Source organism: Cornus florida, unplaced genomic scaffold, assembly GCF_030987335.1.
Source record: "Cornus florida cultivar Cherokee Brave unplaced genomic scaffold, ASM3098733v1 CherokeeBrave_3.0.0_Hap2_Chr03, whole genome shotgun sequence".
NCBI classification, from domain to species: domain Eukaryota; kingdom Viridiplantae; phylum Streptophyta; class Magnoliopsida; order Cornales; family Cornaceae; genus Cornus; species Cornus florida.
This window is the reverse complement of record NW_026775573.1, coordinates 63,953,237-63,978,229: the sequence shown is the minus strand read 5'-3', so window position 1 is coordinate 63,978,229 and position 24,993 is coordinate 63,953,237. Positions and strand designations below refer to the sequence as shown.

The 24,993-nt window shown below is 36.2% G+C and overlaps 1 protein-coding gene and 1 pseudogene across 1 annotated transcript; both read right to left on the bottom strand.

Moving 5' to 3' along the window:
- Positions 1-1,717: 1,717 nt before the first annotated feature.
- Positions 1,718-2,263, bottom strand: LOC132301682 (uncharacterized). Its single transcript, XM_059798919.1, has one exon. The coding sequence runs from the start codon at positions 2,261-2,263 to the stop codon at positions 1,718-1,720; it is 546 nt and encodes a 181-aa protein (XP_059654902.1).
- Positions 2,264-20,409: 18,146 nt separating this feature from the next.
- On the bottom strand, positions 20,410-23,693 carry LOC132301681 (20 kDa chaperonin, chloroplastic-like; annotated as a pseudogene).
- Positions 23,694-24,993: the final 1,300 nt, after the last annotated feature.

The following is a 24,993-nucleotide window of genomic DNA, read 5'->3' as shown; positions in this document are numbered from 1 at the left end:
ATCAAATCCCTATCCAAAATATCATCAATACTTTAGTTATATTACATGACAAAGTTCCACAAAATAATTATACATCTTTGCACTTCTAGTGTTTTACAAAATAATGGGGAATATACAAAGATACAAAAGTGGACTTCTAACGCCGTTCAAGCTTGAGGTGGGTTGTCATCCACCAGTTCCTTTCCAAGACCTGAAAAAAATATATATAGATATAGGGGTGAGCATATAGCTCAGCAGGTGACACTTAAGACACAATTCTTGTGTCCTAGTGAATCCAAATAAAGCATAGGCCAATGGGAGATTGGGGACATGCATTGAAGGGGAAAAATAAATACAAGTACAAGTCAAATTCAATCACACACAAATGCAAATGGAGTGAGATGCAATGCATGCTAAAGTCACTCCCCGTTTTCATTCTCAAAACCATCACGTTCAAAGTTAATGTAACCTCCTTTGGTAACCCCGCCGCGACAAGAGGAGGATTGGCTACCGTCCCTAGGCCCTTGGTGATCCCGTGGCGCCGTCGAGGGGCCCGAATAGCTCAACCACGCTAGGGTACTCTCCCTAGTCCTCCCTAGGCTACATTAACCTCTGGCCCGTTGGTAACCCCGCAGCGACCGGGTTTGTCAAAACCAATTTTTTTCCAAAACATTCATTCCCAAATCCCCATTTTCATTTCAAGACAACCACTTCCCTTTTTCATGCAACCCAATGAGATGTAGGCTCATGTCATGATCTCAATATAATGACAAATGGGAACTTAGCACAATAATAAATAAGCATGTTCTCATGGCATCATTATAGCATGTTAGTAACCTCAAAAAAAAATGTAAACAACCATCACATGGACATACTTTTCATTCAACCATGTTATACACATTTACATAACTAGCATGTTGTCAATTAAATCATTTTAATGAAAATCAACAACAATTAAACATGCTATAACACACATAGAGGAGCATGATTCATTATAGAGCAAGATTCCATGGCTTAAGATGTCCCTACCTCACAATCCAAGCCGAAATCCCTAGAATAGGTCCTCCAAATTCGAGCTCCAAGGAAGACTCAAATATGGAAATTGATAGTATGGATGCGTAGAGCTCGCTACAAGTTTCGTTTCGCCTCAAACGGTTCCTAAATCCGATGAAAGATGATTGAGTAATCAAACCTCAAAGTTTTTGTCTCCAAAATGAAAGAAAAAGAGAAGGAACCGAGAGGGAGAGAGAGCATACGGGAAAGAGAAAGAAAATGAGAAAGAAAAGAAGATTTCTTGGCCAAATAAGTTAGTGGTGGGCCCCACTTGAAATTATTTTCCTTTTCTCTTTAAATTTTTTTTTTTTTTTGTCTCTAATTACACCACAAATACACAATTGCACCATACAAATGCTACATCACCACATAAATTAAAATGTAGAAAATGTAACTGGACCCAACCACAAACCCGGATGGTAAAGTGAAAAGACGAAAATGCCCTTGCATTAAAAATTCTAAAATGCTGAAAATTAGAATTATCACATGGCAGGAGCCTTGCATGTAAATGGATAAATTCCAATCTTTCCCGAGAACACTTCATTACCAGATGTATCAAATCGTGCCTAGCAACAGCTGCTAAAAACATGACCTTTGTAATGAATCGCTTGCTCTTACAAGTGCGTACGGGTTTAGCTTCTTCCGGAAGAAGATAATATTTATCTGCTTCTTTAGACATATAAAATCACTTTTCATCAATGTGGACATGGTTAAACATATTGCAGAAAATTGGCATATTGTGAAGACTAGATGGCTCAAGCATTGACAAACAGTGCATAAGCCTTGCCTTTTTGTTTTCTTCTGATAAATACGGCTTCAATACATTTGAATGCGGTCTAATAAAACCCTCTTTGATTCTTCTATGGAGTGTTGATTTAGCAACTTGCATAGCAAACGATAAAGATCGAATGTTTGTTCGTTGCCGAAGAGGAATTTCTGAGACTTTACTGCAATCAATTTGTACCCGCTTGCGACCAACTCTCTTCGGCTTCTTGTCGGATACATCAACTACAAACCCATTTGAAAAACTTGTCATTGCTTGCTGCCAAATTCGTTGAACTGTTCTTACGCAAACAGAAAACATTTTTGCTGTGGCACTTATTGAGCCCTTTTTTAATTTTCCATTTTCACTTTTCTTTAACAGAACTGCAAAAATTGCTTGGCGTTCTTCATTAGTTAAATTTTTTCTGGCGTTGGGCTGAACAAAATTTGAACTTGATAATATTTCCATCTTAAATTTGAAACCTAAGTAGTGCAAAGAGTAAAGAAAGAGAACCGAGGAATGATAAGCATGAGAGAGATAACAAAAGATAAAAGTTTGGATAAAGATGAACTACTTTTAAAGATGGTAATAAGTTAGAACTCCTTACATGAAAAAGATGAACTCCTTTGGATAAGAGCAACAGAGTCTTTGTGGGTTGAACTCCTTACATGAAAAAAATGAACTTGATCCTTTTGTAACATCAACAGAGTATATGGATTATGAGTGTAACAGCAATAGAGTATGTGGGTTATGAGTTTTTTGAATAAGGGTAACAGAGTATGTGATTTAGCTGGATTGTGTTAAAGAAAAATAATCTAATCTATTCAATTTGAATTTGTAAATAAGCGCGCATTTGATGAATTTAGTTTAAAACATGGAGTACTCTGTATTGCATATTGGCGCCAACATTTAAGAAACTCTGGTAAAAGTTTACTGCATTAAGTGGTATGGGTGAAGACAAATTTTTGTACAGTACTGGTAAATTACTACAGGGGCATATTTGAAAATTCATCTCATACTACTATAAAAAAAAAATCATAAAAAATAACACTCTTAAAAAGTTGTCTTCCTACACCCTTTGCGGGACGGAGGGAGATCCTGGCGGCCACATCTCTATGCAATCACGGCGAAGGGCTAGACACTGCAGTGTAATTAATAAATTGGTGGTGGTCGTTGGTGATGGGTGGTGGTGGATATTCATGGTCTTGTGGACGGTGGTGGTTTGGAGGGAGGGAAGATGCAGAACCAGAGATTGTGGGTGGAGTCGACGGCGACCTCCGAGGTCTTGTCGCCTTTGATGGGCTTCAAAATTTGGAATTGGGTGGAGCTCTGTCGCGAAGGAAGCAACCACCGTCGACGGCGTTGGGTGGAGCTTTGACGTTGCAAGCGTCGTATTTCAGCGCGTCGAGGTGCCTTTCAGGCTGGCCGGCATGAATGAGCGATGAGTGGTAAGCCTAGGCTGAATTGAGTTAACAACTACAAATAGAACTACGAAAAGTTTCCTCAATGGAGTCCAAATTCTGGCCTTTGTGGATTGAATCGTTATGAACGAGGTTATATTCACATGATCGAGAACTGTATGATTTGTTAACCAAATGATAAACAAACAGTCTCCTAAGAAAGTGGAATTTGAGCAATGCTATTAGACTACTACTACTTGCCATATTTGATCAGTCAATCACTGTAGTTGGTCATTTTATCTTTCATTTTGAAACACAATGATTGTAATATTTTGCATGACCAAACCACAAAGATAATGTAAATTCACCAAACAGGCAGTAATAGTATAGGAAGGCTGTGACTAATGATTTTATTTTATTTTTTAGTTCACAGAACTTTACTATCAACAATATTGATCGGTTTTTTCCATTTCAAAGAGAATTGTTTTCAACAATTGAGATATTTATGCTTTAAGTAGACCTAAAGATGGCATTGTAATAAATTAATAATCAAGTCGGATCACCATGGTCTCTGTTTTAGAATTTATTTACCCCACTGGACTGGTTTGATATTTGCTGTCCTTTTCTATATTATGATGAATCCTCCTTCCAATAGCTTGGTAATTGCCATCTTAAGAATAAGGAACTGAACTCAAATAGTTCAAATGATTAAAAGTCTTCCATCTCTTATCCTCTAGTAATTAATATTTTTAGTGACTAGGGGGAAAGAATGAGGTTCTTCGTGAATGGTTTGCTATTAGTTTTCACACAAAATGGGTTTATATATATATATATATATATATATAATATGTTCAAACAAAATGGGTAAGCGTATATATGTATGTATATATAGTTTTAGGGATATTTTAGTCTTTGGGTAAAGTACAGCCACACCCCCTCAGGTTTGGTAAAAGGACACTCAGATGAAACTTACCTATTTTTTGGATAAAGCCTGAATGTTCAAAAATGGACAAAAACATCCCTTTACATAAAAAATTGACCAAATTACCCTTTGACCGTTTAGGAGACTTTTTTTTAACTTTATAATTTAATAAATTGGACCAATTTACCCTCATAAATAATTTATACATAAAAAAAAAGTAAAAAAAAAAAAACTTTATATAGTTCACTTTTTTTTTTTTTTTTGGCTATTTACTTTATAAATGTCCCAACTTCATAAAAATGTAGACGTCTAAAATGATTTTTTGATTCAATACATATATTTCAAATAAATTATATTTTATTATTACTTCTTTTCTTATTCTTTTTTATTTTTAAATTAAGATATTTAATTATTACATCTAAAAAAATTAAACCAATCTCTTTTCCTTAAAAATAAAAAATATAGTACCAGTATAACTTTATACATCTTAAATTATATATCAAATATTATGCATTTCCCAATATAAAAGAAAATAGATACCAGTATAACTTTATGCATTTTAACTTTGTGCATGCCTTTGTTTATTTTTTTTCCCTTTGTTTTATAATTTTTTTTCCCTTTGTTTTACTGTTTTTTTTCCCTTTTATATTGGGAAATGCATAATATTTGTTATATAATTTAAGATACATAAAGTTATACTGGTACCATATTTTTTTTATTTTTAAGGAAAAGAGATTGGTTTAATTTTTTTAGATGAAAGAATTAAGCATCTTGATTTAAAAAAAAAAAAGAAAAAGAAAAGAAGTAATAACAAAATATAATTTATTTGAAATTTATGTATTGGATTCAAAAAATCATTTAGACGTCTACATTTTTAAGAAGTTGGGACATTTAAAAATAATAAAAAAAGGTGAACAATATAAAGTTTTTTTTTTTTTTTTTTTACATAAATTATTCATGAGAGTGGATTGGTCCAATTTATTAAATTGTAAAGTTAAAAAAGTCTCCTAAATAGTCAAATGGTAATTTGGTCAATGTCTCATGTAAAGGGGTGTCTTTGTCCATTTTTTAACCTTCAGGGGGTGTCTTTGTCCAAAAAAATAGGTAAGTTTCCTCTAAGTGTCCTTTTGCCAAACCTCAAAGGGTGTGGCTGTACTTTATCCTTAGTCTTTTTATCTAATTCTTAGGTTAACGAGTTGTTTTAACAAAGTCAAGGGGTATTTAGGTCATTTTATATTGTGTCATAATTGTGCAAGTAATGATTGAGGTGTGAGTGAAAAACGGAGTAAAAGTTTGTAATGTAAATGATAGTTATTTTCGAAAGATATTTGAGGGTAATATTTAATCAAACTTCAAGGGGTGTAAGTGAAATTAACCCTAATTTAATTCATAGATGTCGACGTCCTGAACATATATAAAGAGAGTAATATAAAGAGATGGAGAGAGAGAGAGAACGGAAGAGAGACAGAGAGAATGAAAATTTGTTATTCCAAAAACACACACCAGTAGTACATATGTATGGACATATATATAGGCGCAGGAATTGGCTTCCCTAAGAAGCCACTACTAAAATCTTCCTCTGTAAGCTTTAAATTGTGATGTCATGGATGACATACTTCATTGTGGGCCCTACTTCCATTTTATATATATACATAACACTCCCCCTTGGGGTCCATAATACTACATTAAGAATATGCCTCGTTAAAAACCTTGCTAAGGAAAACCCGGTGGGACAAAACCCTAGCGAAGGAAAAAGAGTACAGTATTCTTATGTATCTGAAAATGATATTGCATAGATTAAAACTACCTCATTAAAACCTTGTCAACAAACCCAGTGGGATAAAACCTGGACGAAGGAAAAAGAGTACAGTATGCTAATACCTCTTCGATCAATTACTCCCCCTCATTAGATCAATCCTGAATATCATTTAGTTGACGCATTCCAATGTTGTGCACCAGTTTCTTGAATGTTGTAGTTGGAAGCGTTTTAGTGACTAGATCTACTAGATTTTCACATGAACGTATCTTATGAATATCAATATCACCCTTTTTCTGGAGTCATATTCAAAAAAGAATTTTGGTAAGATGTGCTTGGTCCTGTCACTTTTAATATACCCTTCTTTCATCTGTGCAATGAATGCCGCATTATCTTCATATAATATTGTTGGGCTATCTTTTATTGATGAGAGACCACATGTTGTTCGAATATGTTGGATCATTGATCTCAACCAAATGAATTCCCTGTTTGCCTCATGAATTGCGAGTATCTTAGAATGATTTGAAGAAGTTGCAATCATTGTCTGTTTCATTGATCGCCATGATATAGCAGTGCCGCCACAGGTAAACACATATCCTGTTTGTGAATAGGCTTTATGTGGGTCAGAGAGATAGCCGGCATCAGCATATCCAACTAATTGAGAATTTGATGCTTTTGAATAAAATAATCCCATATCAGTTGTACCACGAAGATATCGCAATATGTGTTTGATTCTATTCCAATGTCTGCGAGTTGGTGCAGACCTGTACCTTGCTAATAAATTGACTGGAAAAATTATGTCAGGTCTTGTGCAATTTGCAAGATACAAAAGAGCACCAATCGCACTAAGATAAGGCACTTCAGGACTAAGGGGTTCTTCATCATCCTCTCGAGGACGAAAAAGATCTTTCTTGATGTCAAGTGATCGGACAATCATTGGGAAGCTCAATGGATAGGCTTTATCCATATGAAAATGTTTCAGAATCTTTTCTGTATATGTTAATTGATGGATGAGAAAACCGCTTGAAAAATATTCAACCTGCAACCCAAGGCAGAATTTTGTCTTTCCGAGATCTTTCATTTCGAATTCTTTCTTTAAATAAATGGCCGTCTTTTCGATCTCACCCAATGTTCCCACAAGATTCAGATCATCAACATATACTGCAACAATAACAAAACCAGATTCTGATTTGTTAATAAAAATGCATGGACAAATATGACTGTTCACATACCCTTCCTTGAGTAAGTAATCGCTAAGGCAATTGTACCATATTCGTCCAGATTGCTTCAATCCATACAAGGATCGTTGTAATTTTATCGAGTGCATATTACGTGGTTTTGTTTCAAGCATTTTAAATCCTTTTAGAATTTTCATATAAATATCACTATCTAGTGATCCATATAAATATGCTGTAACCACGTCCATTAGATGCATATGCAATCTTTCTGTGACTGCCAAATGTATTATGAATCTAAAAGTAGGTGCATCAATCATAGGGGAGTATGTTTCCTCATAATCAACACCAGGTCTCTGTGAGAAACCTTGAGCTATTAGTCGAGCTTTGTATCTCACAATTTCATTTTTCTCATTACGTTTTCGTACAAACACCCATTTGTATCCAACAGGGTTAACACCCTCAGGTGTCTAGACTATTGGTCCAAATACTTCACGTTTAGCTAATGAATTTAGCTTTACTTGTATCGCTTCTTTCCATTTTGGCCAATCATTTCTTCGTCGACATTCTTCGACGTTTTGAGATTCCGGATCCTCATTTTCAATATCAAGAGCAACGAGATATGAGAATATGTTGTCGATAACAATTTCATTTCTATTTCATCTCGTTTCATAATTTACTGAGATCTCATCATTTTCAGATACCTTTGCCTCATCAAGGGCATGTGCCTCATCAAGGGCCATATCATCATCTGTTGCTTTTGCCTCATCAATATTTATTATTTCATCATTTTTAGGTACCTGAGATTCATCAAGAGCCTCTGTCTTATCAAAGGCTATTATCTCAGATTGATCAATAATATCTGTTGCTCCTTTTGTGGCCTCTTCAGGTGTGCCCGCTTTTCTTTGTGATTTCCTTTTACGAGGAGCGGTATCTTTTGTGCCAATTGGTCTGCCACGCTTTAGGCATGTTTTATATGCATTTGCTGCATTACTGACAGAAGGTCCCTCAGGGACAGTAATTCGTTCTGGCACATTTGCAGCTGGGATATGTGATTTTATCACTTTCTTTGTATCAGTAAATGCATCAGGTAATTGATTTGCAACATTTTGCAAGTCAATGATTCTCTGAACTTATCGTTCACATTGGTTTGTACGAGGATCAAAATGAGACAATTCCAGGGAATTCCAAGTAAGATCACGTTACTGCTGTGCCTTTTCTCCCCCTAATGGTGGGAAAACAGTCTCATCAAAATGACAGTCAGCAAATCATGCTTTAAAGATATCATCTGTCAGGGGTTCAAGATATCTAATAATAGATAGAGAATCAAAACCAACATAAATTCCAAGTCTATGTTGAGGACCCATTTTAGTGCGTTGGGGTGGTGCAATTGGAACATATACAGCATAACCAAAAACTCATATGTGGGAGATATTTGGTTGTTGACCAAAAACAAGTTGTAATGGTGAGTACTTATGATAAGCAGTTGGTCGTATACGAACTAGTGATGCAGCATGCAATATGGCATGACCTCAGGCAGAAATAAGTAATTTTGTTCGCATAAGTAAAGGACGACCAATTAACTGAAATCTTTTAATAAAAGATTCAACCATACCATTTTGAGTATGAGTGTGTGCAACAGGGTGTTCAACATTAATTCCAACTGACACGCAATAATCATCAAAAGCTTGAGAAGAAAATTCAGCGGCATTATCAAGACGGATTGTCTTAATTGGGTAATCAGGAAAGTGTGTCCGTAATTTGATGATTTGAGCAAGGAGTCTAGCAAATGCAACATTACGGGTAGAAAGCAGACAAACATGCGACCATCTTGTTGAGGCATCAATTAAGACCATAAAATAGCGAAATGGTCCACAGGGTGGATGAATTGGCTCACATATATCCCCGTGAATTCGTTGTAAAAATGGGGAAGACTAAAAAATGACTTTTGAAGGGGATGGTCTGATAATCAACTTACCTTGTAAGCAGGCGGTGCATAAATGATTATTTGGTAAGATGATTTTTTGATCCTTCAGTGGGTGTCCATGTGAATTTTCAATAATTCGATGCATCATTGTACTCCCTAGGTGACCAAGTCAATTATGGATCACAGCATTTGACTCAATTGTTCTAATGGTTGTATAGTATAACCCAGAAGAGAAAACAATGAGTTTTTCTAATATCAGCTTCTTGCCTGAGGTAATAGAAGTAATGTAGAGATATTCCATATTTCTTTCATTTGCAGTCTCAATATGATACCCATTATGACGCAAGTTTTTAAAACTTAACAGATTTCTCCGAGATCTTGTAGAATATAAGGCATTATTGATTTGTAATCTTGTTCTATGTGGTAAAATGATGCTGGCTTGTCCGGAGCCTTCAATCAAGTCGGTGGGACCTGATATGGTACTGACACTGGCGTCTGTCAGAGTTAAGTGGGAAAATTTTTTTTGATTGCGAAAGATTGTATGTGTTGTTCCACTATCTGCAAGACATATGTCTTCACCATTTATTTTGGAACTAGTCAGATCCATTCTTATTCATGTAAATTTCTTTATCAGAAAAGAAACTTTTATAACAAAAGAAACTTTAATACAAATTAGAAAATAAAAACTTTAATACAAACTAGAAAATATAAGGAAAATAAAAACATAGTAGACAGAATATGAAAAGAAAATAAGATTAATTGGTGTGGACATTTCCATCACTAATCAGGAAGTCTATCTTTTCATCACGGTTCTCAAAGAAATCTAATGCATCCAAATTTGTGATGTTAACTGGCTCATTACGATCAATGAAATTCATTTCTAGATTTGTGATGTCAACTGACTCATCATGATTAAGGAAATTCATTTCCTTTTGTTTTCCTTTTTCTTTCATTGAGGCTTGGTAAAGTTCAGCCAGATTACAAATACTTTGCCAATGCCCTGTCATTCCACACCTATAACAAGTATTATCGTGTGCCTTGAAAGGTTGAGCCACATCCTTCCCTTTTCCCTGTTTCATTTCATGATGATCTCTCCTTTGAAGATATGGTGTGGATCTCTGATTGTGAAAATGTGATGATTGATATCCTTCACGATAATAAGAATGATTTCTACCACGGCCATATTCATTATTGTGGTATTTATTTTTGCCACGACCATATTCATTTCTACCACTACGACCACGTCCGTGTCCGCGTCCACGACCACGGGATGAGGCAACATATATTTCAGGGATCGGTGTCGATCCAGTTGGACGGGACTGGTGGTTTCTCAATAAAAGTTCATTATTTTGCTCTGCCACAAGTAAACATGATATCAGTTCTGAATATTTTTTAAATCTACGCTCTCGATATTACAGTTGCAAGAGTACATTCGAGGCGTGAAATGTGGTGAATGTTTTTTCTAACAAAAGTTCATCAGTTACAGTATCACCACATAATTTCAATGTAGAGCTGATTTTGAATAGAGCAGAGTTATATTCAGTCACAGTTTAAAATCTTGCAACCTCAGTTGCAGCCAATCAGCCCTGGCCTTTGGGAGGATGACTGTTTTTTGATGATCATATCTTTTTTACAAATTATTCCACAAACAAAGTGGATCTCTTTCAGTGAGGTATTCAGTTTTCAGTTTCTCACTAATATGGCGCCGGAGGAAAATCATGACCTTCGCTTTATCTTGTAATGATGCATCATTTTTTTCTTTGATTGTGTCTCCAAAGCTCATGGCATCCAAATGGATCTGAGCATCAAGAATCCAAGATAAATAATTTTTGCCAGAAATATTCAGGGCCACGAATTCTAGCTTTGTCAGATTTGACATTTTCATAATAACCTTTGAAGTTAGAAATACTATTTTCTTCGATAAAGCAAACTAACCCAACAATCTATCAAAACTAATATAACAAAATAGATATATAGTTCTGATAGAAAGAAGGAAAGAAAGTTTTTTCTTCAAATCTGAGATGGATGGAGCTCGTGCTGATAACGTGTAATAAATATATATGCGTGTGTATATATATATATAAAGAGAGTAATATAAAGAGATGGAGAGAGAGAGAACGGAAGAGAGATAGAGAGAATAAAAATTTATTATTCCAAAAACACACACCAGCAGCACATATGTATGGCCATATATATAGGCGCAGGAATTGGCTTCCCTAAGAAGCCACTACTAAAATCTCCCTCGTAAACTTTAAATTGTGATGTCATGGATGACATGCTTCATTGTGGGCCCCACTTGCATTATATATATATATATACATAACAAGATTTGAATATTTATCAAAAAAAAATTGATAACATGAGAATGACATGTGACAAGAAATTATATTTTATTATTAAATGAATATTCGGACTTATCTTTATTGGAGAGATTTTAAGTCAAAATTGAAGCCGAATGTATTGTCCCAGTCAATGGTGATGTGGGTTCCTAAAATTAAATGGTTATGAGACACGTAGATTCTAGATGTGATATTAATGAGTCAGCTTCTTTGCATAAACGTTGGTGAGTGATAACCTGCGCCGGTGGTTTTGAGCACCTATTATTTATTTATTTAACAACATAAATCAAGGGGCGAAAATTTATTTGTCCCCAAATAACTCTAAAGTAAAAGATGTTATTCACATCAATATCCAATCTCTTATGTTCCCTTTATTTATTTTTGAAAAAAAAAAAACAGAAAATTAAAGAAAGAAATAAATACGAGGAATAATATTTTTCTAGCTTTTTCTAACCTCATGCACTTTAATTTTTTAAAATAAAATAAAATAGAATAACGTAATTATCCTTCAAAAATATTCTTACACTTCACAACTATTTCATAAATTATTTTAAACCTCACTTTTGATTAATAATTGTCTAATTATTGTGAAATAACTTGGCATTTATAATTTTTATGATCAAAATATTTGGAATGGGTGATTTTAGATTGAAATTTTTGTGAGCGTTCGAGTCCCATGGAAGCAAAAATAATGTGTGAATGTGTGTTTTTATTTTAAATTACAAAAAAAAAAAAAAAAAAAAAAGTTCAAAATATTGCTTGGGAAAGAGAAAGAATAGTAAAAATTACATATATAGAAAGAAATAAACAGAGAGAAATTAGATAATATTTATAAAGAACCATTAATTTGGTAGGAACAGTAGGAACGGAAAGGATAGTTTAGTAATTTTAAGTCAATAAAACAACTTGAGTGGTGGTTGGGCCACACCAGAAATTCTAAAAATATTACGCGATGGGCTTGGAAAGGCATGGGCACAGCAGATTTTGGAGCAAAACTCGCCCGGTTTAGAAGTTTCGATTGTAATATGGGTACAACAGATGATGGACATTCGCCTGATTTAGTAGGTCCGGGTCTCAAACTAGAAGGAACACGAATGCAACAATTGATGGTTTTTTTTTTTTTTTTAGTGCGACATAATTTATAAAATAAAAAAGTGAACCACGAGATCATAAGCCCCGTTCAGTTAGCCTCAAATGGGCCAAATGGATAACTGTTGAATCAGCCAATTACTTCGACGAAGAGTCCATTGAACTCCACACGTGTCTCAGCCTCATCACACCGAAGTGCGAACGACACTTCCCAATCTCGAAGTTATCTAATCTCATAGACCGCATCTCGGCGGATATCATGGCACAGGGTACTTTCCTGGGTCCGAGCCCGCTTGTACGGAATCACAACCCAACCACTTCGTCCCGTGATTGCTGTAGCTTCCATTGCTTCCCCAGCTAATATACCTCAAATATTGCGCCTATTTAAACGATGTGGGAATAAGTAAGACTGGCTTCTCAACAATCTATGAACCAACTTCAGGGCTGTTTGTGTGTGAGGCATATGAATGGATTTGAAGATTCACAGTCCATAAGATGTGTGGTCGGAATATGGGAAGACATTGATTGCATGTTCACGTCCTAGTCGAGTTTCAATTTGGGGAATTGAACCTGTTGTGACTCCTTTCTACATATGTCCACCTCCATTTTTCAGACCTAAGTTCCCTAAACAACCGGGGTTGCCAGCTAACTAAAATATACCACTAAGCTATCTCCTGTAATGCGTTTGATGTAAAGTGAGTTTCACCTGCCTTCCGGTTCTTCATTTGAGAAGAGAAAATAGGGAGGAGAAACGAAAAGAAAAGAGAAATTAAGAATAAGAAAAGAAAAACTTATCTGTTTGGTTTTCACGGTATGCTTTGATTTTGTATTTGTCCCAATTCACTCCATATCACCTCAGTTTCAAAATGAGAATTCTTTTGGGCCGGGAGCGACAATCTCTCACCTAATCACTATATTGCTTTTCTTTTTTCTCCTCGTTAACTGAACCAGACACTGCAGGGAGAGATGATGTGTTAACAATTCATCCTCCCTTCTCTTCCCTGTAACAAAATGATGAGTCAAGGAAGATATTTATTTTACAGAAACTATCAAAGAACTATTTTTGATTCATTAGTTTGTCTAGGGGCTCTAGCATTTTTTTTCCTTCTTTTTCTTTCAAGCTGAATATATTTTTTTTCAATCTTTTTATTTTTGTTTTAGCTCCTATTTTTTTTAAAGCAATAACCTTTATAACTTTTGTGAACAATAAATCTAGTCAACAGATCAAAAGATTTTCAACCAAATTTGTCAAAGATGGACTAGTGCACAAAAGTTTATGAACTTAATAGATTCAAATCTAAAAATTTCCTGAACAATGCAAATCATCTTTCACTGTATAGATTACAAATCAAGAATCTATTTTTATTCAAATTATCATGTGTCTCTATTTACATTCAAAGATAGATCATAAATTCTTCAAAAGAACTTTCACATGTATACAAAGAAGATCATGATCAGAAAATCAAACCCTAACCAAACCCTAACAAATGATTCAATGGCAACAAAATTTTTGTTTTAAACACATGCCATGATCATTGAATTTTGTAGAACTCAGTTTGAGGGTAAAGTCCTCTTGGAAACTTGTTCCAAGGACTCAACAGGCACATAATTGATCAAATCAGACTTTTTGATCCACACAGTTCTCACTCTCACTTCTTGAAATTCTTTTAATCTCTTTACCTCTTTCTTAGGCAAAATTTCAGTTCTAAAAACCTTAGGTGACAATTTCTTTTTCCCTTTAGAACGCACCTTGTTCTTAGCATGAAAATTTTGAGACTCAATTTTAGAAAAATCTTTCTTTTTCCTACGAAGGCATGAGTTGTACTTATGTCCATTTTTCCCACAAAAAGTGCAATACAACAATTTAGGCACATAAGACATAGCAGAATGTGATGCATCAGGCAAACATGGTTTAGGCATAATAGCAGGTTTAACAAACATTGTTTTACCTTGATTACTAGGAAAAGGAGAATTCTTTCAAGAGAGGCATGCCCTGGCTTGGAGATGAATTTGGCATAAAGGATGCCTCTAGCTCAATCTTCTCTTCCCTGGTATTAGTTTAGTGCAGTGGATGAACATGCAACAGAATAGTCAGTTTCCTGTCGTTCAATCAGGATTCTTTCCGCCTATTGTTTGTTCAATTCCAGCAGTCAGCTCTGGCATGGTCCCAGTAACAGCTGCAACAACTGTTGCAGTCTTCTATTAATCCACAGCAACAGCAACAGCAGTAGCAGTGTCGGTAACAATAACAGCAGCAATCATAACAGATACAGCCATAACAGCAGCAACAGCACCACATATTGCAACCATCTCTGGTAAATAATGGTGTAATTGCCCCCAACCACACTGCGAACCAAAAATCACAGCAACCAGCTATATACTCCCAACTTCAGCAACAACAACTACTGACAAGGGAATACGCAATCTAAGCAAAACAACCCTTCTGCTAATAGGAATTCATTTCAGCTGACATCCTTGCCACAAGACTTGCAGTTTCGATCAGCAACAAATGGGGCAACCTAACCTTTCACATAGGCAACAGCAGACACCATTGCAGCAGACCTTTTCACAATTGTTTCAACATAGCCTGTTACAGAGTCCACAAGTTCACCATATGTCGCAGCAGTCTCTCTCAGAGCATCAGCTTCAGCTACAACTGCTGCAAAAATTGCAGCAGCAGTCATATCGCAACAACTACTGTCCCCAGTAAGCCCTCCTTTGGAGCCTCAGATGCCACAACAAATGTTCGGCAATTGCAACAGATGCCTTTGTCTCAACATCAGTAGCAACAACTTAGCTGCAACAACTTCTCAACTTCACCTTTCATGCACGTTGCGGATTTGGCAGTTGATCCTGCTACTAATCTGGTTCAACAGCTACAAAACAAGTCTGAAATCAAGATCAAACATGAATTGCCCAGCACAAAAGGGCTAGAGCAACCAAAATTCGAAGGTACTGTTACCGATCAATTGGAAGCTTCATCATCCGCAACGTTATATTGCTTGGATGCAGAATTTTTCACTCAAGGGTCTGTATGGATGGGGATGTTCAATCTCATTCTAGAAAAAACCTTCCCTTCACTGCTAATATCGATGGTTTGCAACCTGATGCTTTGTTGTCAAGGGGTTTCAGCAAATGCGGAGGTTCAACAAATGAGTTTGGACGGAGATCTGGGCCATGTGGCAGTCCCCAATCAAGCTTGCAGTGGTACTGAAAATGGAAATGCATGGAGAGGACAATATGATGATAACTCAGCTACCTCGTTCAATTGATAAATAGTTCAGAATTCGAAAACTAACCTGGTAATGTCTATCAACATTAAGCCTTTTGAAGTTTTGAATGAGCTTTCTGCCTTAAGATGAGGAAGAAAGCCCCTTCTTATAAGGTGAAATATGGATACAAACGTAATGATGATTGAAAAGTTATAATTGTATTCTTCTGTTTTTTTTCACGGTATGCTTTGTTTTTGTATTTGTCCCAATTCACTCCATATCACCTCAGTTTCAAAAATTCTTTTGGGCAGGGACCGACAATCTCTTACCTAATCACTATATTGCTTTTATGTTTTTCTCCTCATTAAGTGAACCAAACACTGCAGGGAGAGATGATATGTTAACAATTCATCCTCCCTTCTCTTCCCTATAACAAAATGATGAGTCAAGGAAGACATTTATTTTACAAAATCTATCAAAGAATTATTTTTGATTCATTAGTTTGTCTAGGGGCTCTACCATCTATCTATATTTTCCTTACTTGAGGGTTCCTTTGCAGATGATGAGTCCGAGATGGAGACTTCTTTCAATAGAGGCAAGCCATGGCTTCGAGATGAATTTGGCATAAAGGATGCCTCTAGCTCAATCTTCCCTAGCATTAGTTTAGTGCAGTGGATCAACATGCAACAGAATCGTCAATTTCCTGCAGTTCAATCAAAATTCTTTCCTCCTATTGTTTGTTCAATTCCAACAATCAGCTTTGGCATGGTCCCAGCAGCAGCTGCAACAACTATTGCAGTCTTCCATTAATCCACAGCAGCAGCAGTGGTAACAACAACAGCAGTGTTGGAAATCTTATCTATAAGTTGACTCAATGATTATGGCAGATTTATTGGGTCTTCAATATAGGCTAATTTTTAGGGATTATATTTTTATTCTGATTTGATTTGATTTTATTTTATTCTCCTTATTTTGATTTGATTTTATTCTCTTTTCTATATTTGTAATTTTTCGCTTGTATATAATGATAGTTAGGCTTTCAAATTGAGTACGCCAATTTTACCAAGTTACTTTTTGGTATCAGAGCCTCAAACCTACGCCTCCCCCATCTCTCTCTCTTTCACCACCTCTTTTAATATCTCTCTCTATCTCGTTACAGCCCCTTCCCTATTTTTTTTTTTTCACAGACCTTCCCTCTTTTTCAGGTCGCTGTTGCGACAGTCCCAGGGGGAGTCAATCTCCTCTAGGTTCGACCCCTGTCGGGGTATTCCCTTAGTCTTTTTCATATACTAAATGTCAGAAGACGTGTTTGTAATTTTTTGGGGCTGCCGGGATATTCGGGAGCATTTTTGGATCAGATCGCCATGTCTCCGGCTTCTTGGTTTGATCAAAATCAGATTTATTCCTCCTTTATTTGAAATTATTGGTAATCTGTTGAATTGATCTATTTAATAGTATGGTTGAATCAAGTAATAATAAAGAAACTCTCTTTTCGGCGCAACACACACCGGCTCAACGAGTTACTAGTGTGCTGTTGAATGGCCGTAATTTTGCATCCTGGGCTCGTTCCCTCAGCCTTTATGTTGGTGGAAAAGGCAAATCAGGGTGGATTTTGGGTACTGAAAAGATGCCAGATATTAAAGATCCTAAATATGCTCAGTGGGATATGGACAATTACACCATTTTAGGATGGATGTTTAATTCTATGGAGGAACGCATTTATAATATATTCATGTTTTATGACTCTGTTAATGACTTGTGGACTGCTTTGAATCAAATCTATGCTCATTCTAGGAATGATGCTCATATTTTTGAATTATATCAAGATATTGCAAAGGCCTCGCATGAAGGCCTAAATTTGTCTGTAACTGATTATTTTGGGTATTTGAGATCTCGTTGGGAAGAACTAGCTCAATATGAGTCTCTCAGTGAATTTCCTTCTGAGGCAGCCTCTCTTCTTGTCAAACGTCTTGATCGTTAGCATACCTATCAGTTTTTTATAGGATTATGCCCAGAATTTGAACCACTAAAGTCTCAGATCTTGAATGCATCACCAATGCCATCCCTGTTGGAAGCCTTTGCTACTGTTGATGGTGAAGCACGCAGGCACCATTTAATTCAGCCCTCAATTGTTCCTGTACAAGTGTCTGAGACTGCTGGGGATAGTATGGCTTTTACAGCCAACTTTGGATCACGAGCTTCTGGAGGTCAGATTATTTGTCACCATTGTGGAGGGGTTGGACATGTTAAGGCTCGTTGCTTCAAACTTCATCCTGAATTGAATCAAAAATTTTCTAAGAATCGTTTATCTGGAACTGGTTCTTCTCGTACTGCGGCTGTTGCAGAAACTCCTGTTACTACTGGTGGATCTACTGTATTTCCTGGACTGAGCCAGCTTCAGTTTCAGATTGGGCATATCCAGGACCAGCTAGGTTCCCTTGCTTCTAAAGTTAGTGCTCTTTCAATTGCTCCCACTGCAACTATTGCTATAGGTATTCCTACTGCATTTCATGTTAAGGCCAAGCAGCCCACTTGGGTTCTGGATTCTGGGGCCAATGATCACATGACTGGTGAGTTATCAGTTTTTTCTTCTAATGTCATACCTGTTACCCAATCTGTATATCTTGCGGATGTCTCTACATCTTACATTCACAGTAAGGGTGATATTTGTCTGTCTCCTAATATTACTTTTTCATCTGTCCTTCATGTACCTAAATTTGCCTTTAACCTTTTATCTGTTAGCCGGCTTACAAAAAACCTTCAATGTACAGTTATATTCTTACCAGATCACTGTTTGTTATAGGACCATTATTCGAAGAGGATTTTTGGCAGAGGTTATGAGCGTGATGGTTTACTATTTTGGGGAACCACCAAGAATGAGTCTTCAAGCTTCTGTCCTACCTACTTCTAGTGTTTATGATGTTTCTTTTCGCACTTTTAGTCTGTGGCATGCACATTTAGGGCATGTAAACTTTTAATATCTATGTCTATTGTTTCCTTCGTTAAATAAAGCATGTAAGGACCATAAGTTTCAATGTGAAGTTTGTGAGCTTTCTAAACATACTAGAACTAGCTATATTTATCATATGAGTCGTGCTCCTAGTATGTTTGATCTTATTCATTTTGATGTCTGGGGCCCTTCCCCAGTTACTGCTTTCTCTGGACATCGATATTATGTGACATTTATTGATGATTATTCTCGTTGTACTTGGGTTTATTTATTGAAAAAGAAATCTGATGTGTTTCTTTTATTAACCCAGTTTCTTCAAATGATCAAAACCCAGTATAACACTGTTGTCCATAATATTCGTTCTGATAGTGGATGAGAATATGTTTCGAATGAGTTCTGGTCGGAACTTAATAAAAAGGGGATTTTACATCAACTCACTTGCCCCTATACTCCTGAGCAAAATGGCGTGGCTGAACGCAAAAACCGTCATCTTATGTCTGTGGTCCGATGTCTTCTGAGTGGTATGCATGTGCCTAAATTCTATTGGCACATTGCTGTTCTTATAGCTGCTTTTCTAATTAATCATACTCCCAGTCGAGTTTTAGGTGGTAAGGCACCACTTCAGATTTTTCAACCTGATTATACATTGTTTCACTTTCTGCCTCGTGTTTTTGGCTGTCCTTGTTTTGTTCATAACCGTAGTCCTTCTCGTCATAAACTTGATGATAAATCTATTAGGTGTATTTTCTTGGGGTATTCTGCTATGTCAAAAGGGCTATCACTATTATGATCCTGTGACCAAACATATGTATCATTCTCTTGATGTGACATTTCATTTTCAAATTGTTTTCAGGGAATTTGTAAGTCGTGTCCAGAGCATAAAGATACTGTCAACTACGGAGGTTCAACAAATGAGTTTGGACGGAGATCTGGGCCAGGTGGCAGTCCCCAATCAAGCTTGCAGTGGTACTGAAAATGGGAATGCATGGAGAGGACAATATGATGATAACTCAGTTGCCTCATTTAATCGATAAATAGTTCAGAATTCGAAAACTAAGCTAGTAATGTCTATTAACATCAAGCCTTTTGAAGTTCTGAATGAACTTTCTGCCTTAAGATGAGGAAGAAACCCCCTTCTTATAAGGTGAAATATGGATATAGCGTAATGACAATTGAAGAGTTATAATTATATTTTTCTCTTCGTTCCTGTACACCACATGAATTCCATTTTCATGGTTAGGAAACAAAGGGCTTCTGCAGATGTTGTGCCTCATACCAGCTCTTGGATACTTAGATGTTTTAACTCACAATGATCCACAACTTCATCTCATTCAACTTTATAATCCACCTATTTGCATCGGAAGGTGAAAGGTTTAGCTTTGGTCAATCCAGAAAGTAGATGGATCACTTGATGTTGTAAAAACTACTACTCATTTTAAGTTAACAGACTTAGGTTTTATTAGTGGGGTCTAACTTTTGTAACTGCACAAAATCGAGTATTTCTTTTTCCACTCACACTCCTTTGTAATCCCCAGAAATTCCACAATCTAAATGTATCTATTCCTTCCTCCCTCTGTCTTTCTCTTCTATATTCCCTCCTTCTCTTTTCTTTCTTTTGTTTTTTTCACATAGATTGTAAGAATAAATTTTTTGATCAAAATTCCAGTATCTAGATAATAATGGACTAGAATACCGGGAGCAACGTTCTCTTCTAAAGCCCAGAATTACCATAAAATAAAGTGAAATTTGATTTCCATGTTTAGACATGTAAACATTAATTAAGGACATCCATTTCAACAAACAATAACACAAAAGAAAAACAAAGGAGAGAGAATTAAAAGAAACAACAAAGCATAAAAGACTATTACAGTTGGCTACAAAAAGATAGTTGCTGTGGACATATTTAAGGTGTTATCACAGTGATATCCTCATATCTTGTGAGGAATTTGCTGGAAAAACTTGTGATCGAACACAAAACACAAACACATATGGGTGCAGAGTTAAGAAAGCACAGCCATCACATCAGATGCCCTGAGAGCTATGTAATCTGCATCATCACTGCTTTTGAAGTCATTTCCTGTATACTTGGAGAACAAAACTGTGTTTCCAGGAGAGACAGACAGTGGTTTCTTGTTGCCTTCCTCATCCAGAGGACCAGACCCTACAGCAATCACCTGTCATCCAATAGAACACCCTAATTACCTTAAAAAGCTTTTGACTATCGCACAACATTTATTCAAATATACACAAATAGTGCAACAAATTAAAGCTTTCGACAGGGGGGGGGTGTGTGGAATAAAAAATTATTGATGCACTGAGTTCTCAAGTTAAAGAAAATATATCTTATTGTGCCAATGGAAGGCTTCTCCTGTAAGGTTTGTGACTAAAAATTCCTGTGAGAAATTAATTTCCTTTACTGTTTTGGAATGCTTAAATTTGTGAAGAAAATTGTATCCCATTAAGTTTCTATTTTAGAGTTGAGATTGATATGGTAACTCTTTGTATGTAAGTTGAGGAATACTTGTCCAACAAGGAATTGATTTTTAAAGACTCTATAAATAGAGATGGGTGTGAGGGGTTTAGAGAGAGAGAAGAGAGAGAAAAGATGTAAGGGGTTTAAGGGTGAGTGTTGCAAGGAGATGAGAGAGTATATGTAATTCCCGAGTGTATACATATAGCCTCAAAAGAGATGATAAATGAGTGAGTGGGGTTTTGACATATGGTTGTATATTCTCTTCCTTGATTCATAATAGTGAAATCTCTCTCTCCCATGGACGTAACACTAGAGTTGGGTGAACTATGTAAAATATTGTGTTGTGCGTGGATGTGTGTGATTTTTATCTTCATATATGACTGTGTTGATGTGATGTGATGATGCTTTCGCTGTGTTTGATGAATGGGGGATTTAACTCTCAACAACAGCCGACCGTTGAGTGGGTTGGAGGGAGTTAATTATCCCCAACAACTAATATCAGAGCCGATGGTTGGTCAGAGCCTATGATTGGTTCTGAAGATCAGTGTAGAAAATTGGTATAAAGCTTGTCAAAGTAGAAGATGATCGTGAGGTGCTACGGAGATTCAATCAAGAGTTGATGATGACACAAGGTATATTGATGGTGTGAAGCCCATGAGGAACAAGTCTTGGAATAATCTAGATGATGCTTGTTTTCAAGATGGGGCAAAGGTCATAAAGATGAAGTCCACGAGGAACAAGTTTTGGGGACAAGCCAAGAGTGGGTGCTAGTTCTCAAGATGGGGCAAGGGGTGTGAAGAATGAAGGGGTTTACTCTAAGCCCGATAAAGAGCAAAGGGGAATATAAAGAGTGAAGAGGAAAGGTTTGTTGTTTTAATCCAAAAAAGCAATTGATGAAGATGAGTTGAAGATTGGTGGGTTGCTATACGTGAGCAATTGAACACCAACGAGGTGGATAGAGAGGATAGAAGAACAAATGAAGAATGATGAATTTGAGAAAAGATGGAGATTGTTAGAGCGTTTCTCAATTTCATCGTAGTGCTTTATTTGAGCTAGAGAAATTTCAGTTGAGGTGGAGCTATAAAGAGCTTGAGGTGGAGCTATGAAGAGATCTTTATTCGAGGTGGAGCTATGGAGAAGCACATGAAGATTGAATTTTGAGCCAAGGTGGAGATTGTTAGGTTTGTGGCTTAAAATTCCTGTGAGAAATTAATTTCCTTTTCTATTTTGGAATGCTAAAATTTGTGAAGGAAATTGTATCCCTTTAAGTTTCTATTTTAGAGTTGAGATTGATATGGTAACTCCTTATATGCAAGTTGAGGAATACTTGTCTAACAAGGAATTGAGTTTTGAAGACTCTATAAATAGAGATGGGTTTGAGGGGTTTAGAGAGAGAAAAGATGTAAAGGGTTTAAGGGTGAGTGTTACGAGGAGAGGGGAGAGTATATGTAATTCCCGAGTGTATACATGTAGCCTCAAAAGAGATGATGAGTGAGTGAGTGTGGTTTTGACATGTGATTGTATATTCTCTTCCTTGATTCATAATAGTGAAATTTCTCTCTCCCATGGACGTAACACTAGAGTTGGGTGAACCATGTAAAATATTGTGTTGTGCGTAAATGTGTGTGATTTTTATTTTCATATATGTTTGTGTTGATGTGATGTGATGATGCTTTCACTGTGTTTGATGAAGGGGGGATTTAACTCTCAACAACAGCCGACTGTTGAGTGGGTTGGAGGGAGTTAATTAACCCCAACATCTCCTTGCTTGCCCTTGTCAGCAACAACTTTCCAACAGTTTTTTCCTCAGCCTCTACTACCTGCTCAAATTTAAACACGGTGACAGTGTATTTCGCAATAGTTCCAAATTGTATCAAGGGAAATTACAATAAGAACAAAGCACAAGACGAAAGAGAGAAAGTAATATAATGCGATTCGACTTTTAGAAAAATAGAAGCAGGAAAAGGCTTCTGTTTGGGCTGGTAACAAATACAACAATTGATCGATATTGTGCTTGCAGTGGGAATACTACAGTAGCAACAGTATTCAAATCTTCAGATTATGCAATCACGAAAGCAGGTTCTTTGATATGCGATTTTCAAGGAAAGATTAAAGATACTAGCACTACTTTTTCTAAGTATCCCATATTAAATCACCAAACTAGCAAAACAAATAATTTGGAAGGATAAGAAACCTTGATCAAAACTTTGTCATTCAAGGGCTTTAAATCTTTCACATCATCTGTCTCAGGAATACCAACAATGTCGTCCTCTTTCAGTATGAGATGATCTGAACCATTGAACTCCACCTCAGTCCCAGCATACTTGAAATATACCACCTGAGCACCAGTCTACATAAGAAATTTAGTTAGCAAAACACTTGATGAAGACGCAACACCTAAGAAAATAATAGAAAAAATAATAAACTGAACAATTACCTTCACACTGATGTCCACCTTATTCTTTTCTATTGTCTTACCTTCTCCAATAGCAACAACCTCGCCTCCTTGAGGTTTTGTTTGTGCTGTCATTGGAAGTAAGATACCGCCTACGCTTTTCTCTTCTGCAATCTTGATCTTGACCAGCACTCACCCAATGGCTTGATCGAACTGTACTGAGAGATCAGAAGGGCCAAAATTAATTGAGGAAAATACATTCATGAAATGACCGAATAAAAGCACCTTTGTTTGTAATACATTGGGAACAAACAGATTTAGTGCATGTAATGATCCTGATTTTTCCCCTTTTTCAATTTTTGGGATTTTTAGATTTTCTGGATTATTTTAATCATTGTCTCGTTTTGCATGCCAGACAATGTGGGGTGTGCCGGGTAAGTTCCTAGAGTTGATTGGAGCATTTCCTTGAATTCAAGACTCTTGGAAATGCATCGTTTGCTATTTTTGTCATTTTTTAGTTTTTAGGGCTGGGAGGTCCGAAATAGGACCTACAACCGGTATTATTGTGCGTGGAGATTATTTTTCGGGGTCATCGCATTTCATACATATTTAATTGATGCATTTTAAGTGGCTATGTGTTTAAACATATGTTGTGGTGGGTTTAGTATATATGTGTGTGTATATATATATATATATATATATATAATGTTAAAAAAAGATAGATATTATTTAGATAGTGGAACCCACCATTATTTACTCATTATAATGGCCATAAAGGCCATTTGAACTGATAAGTTCCCTATCTCATACTGCCGCCCTCTCTCTCTCCTGCTTTAAGCTTCAAGCTTTTCATCCATTTTCTGGCTGATCGGTCAGGTTTTCGGTCTTAGTTTCTTGACAGAAAATGTCCCTCTCGTCATTCTCTATCGCATAGTCAAATGATTTAATTTTCGGAGAAGTGGTGATTATTTTACGAATTTTTGAAGTTTTTAGATTTAAAGTTTCGGAGGAGGTTTTGGGCCACTTGGAGTCAGATTCCGGACGCACACCTTTGAAACAGTAGAATCTCCTTATCGTCGGCTACGTTTTCACCGAACAGTTTTTCGATCCGCCGGTATTGACTTCTGTTGACCGACATTGACCAGCGTTGACTTTTCCTGCCGGGGATACATTTTAGCTACTTTGAGGTAGGGGTCTTCTTAATACCTCAAGCTTTGCCTTTATTTAAGCAAATTCTACTTTCCTCTTCAATAAGTAGTGTAAATTCAAGGACTATGAACTGAAATTGTTGTATGTGTATATTAGTAACATAATTAAATATTTAAAGCATGATGTGAATTATTATGATTTTATATGAACCGTACTTGTAGTTAATTTTTGAGAAAGATGCTTTACTTGAACTGGTGTAGTGAAATATGCTATTGTTATATTATATTTTAAAGCATGCTATAATCATAATTGTTTATTATGGAATGCCGTGTTTATGTCCATTGAGTTGTAATTATCGTACTTATATAATTATTATTGTGATTAGAATGATGTTTAGAGGACATAACAACG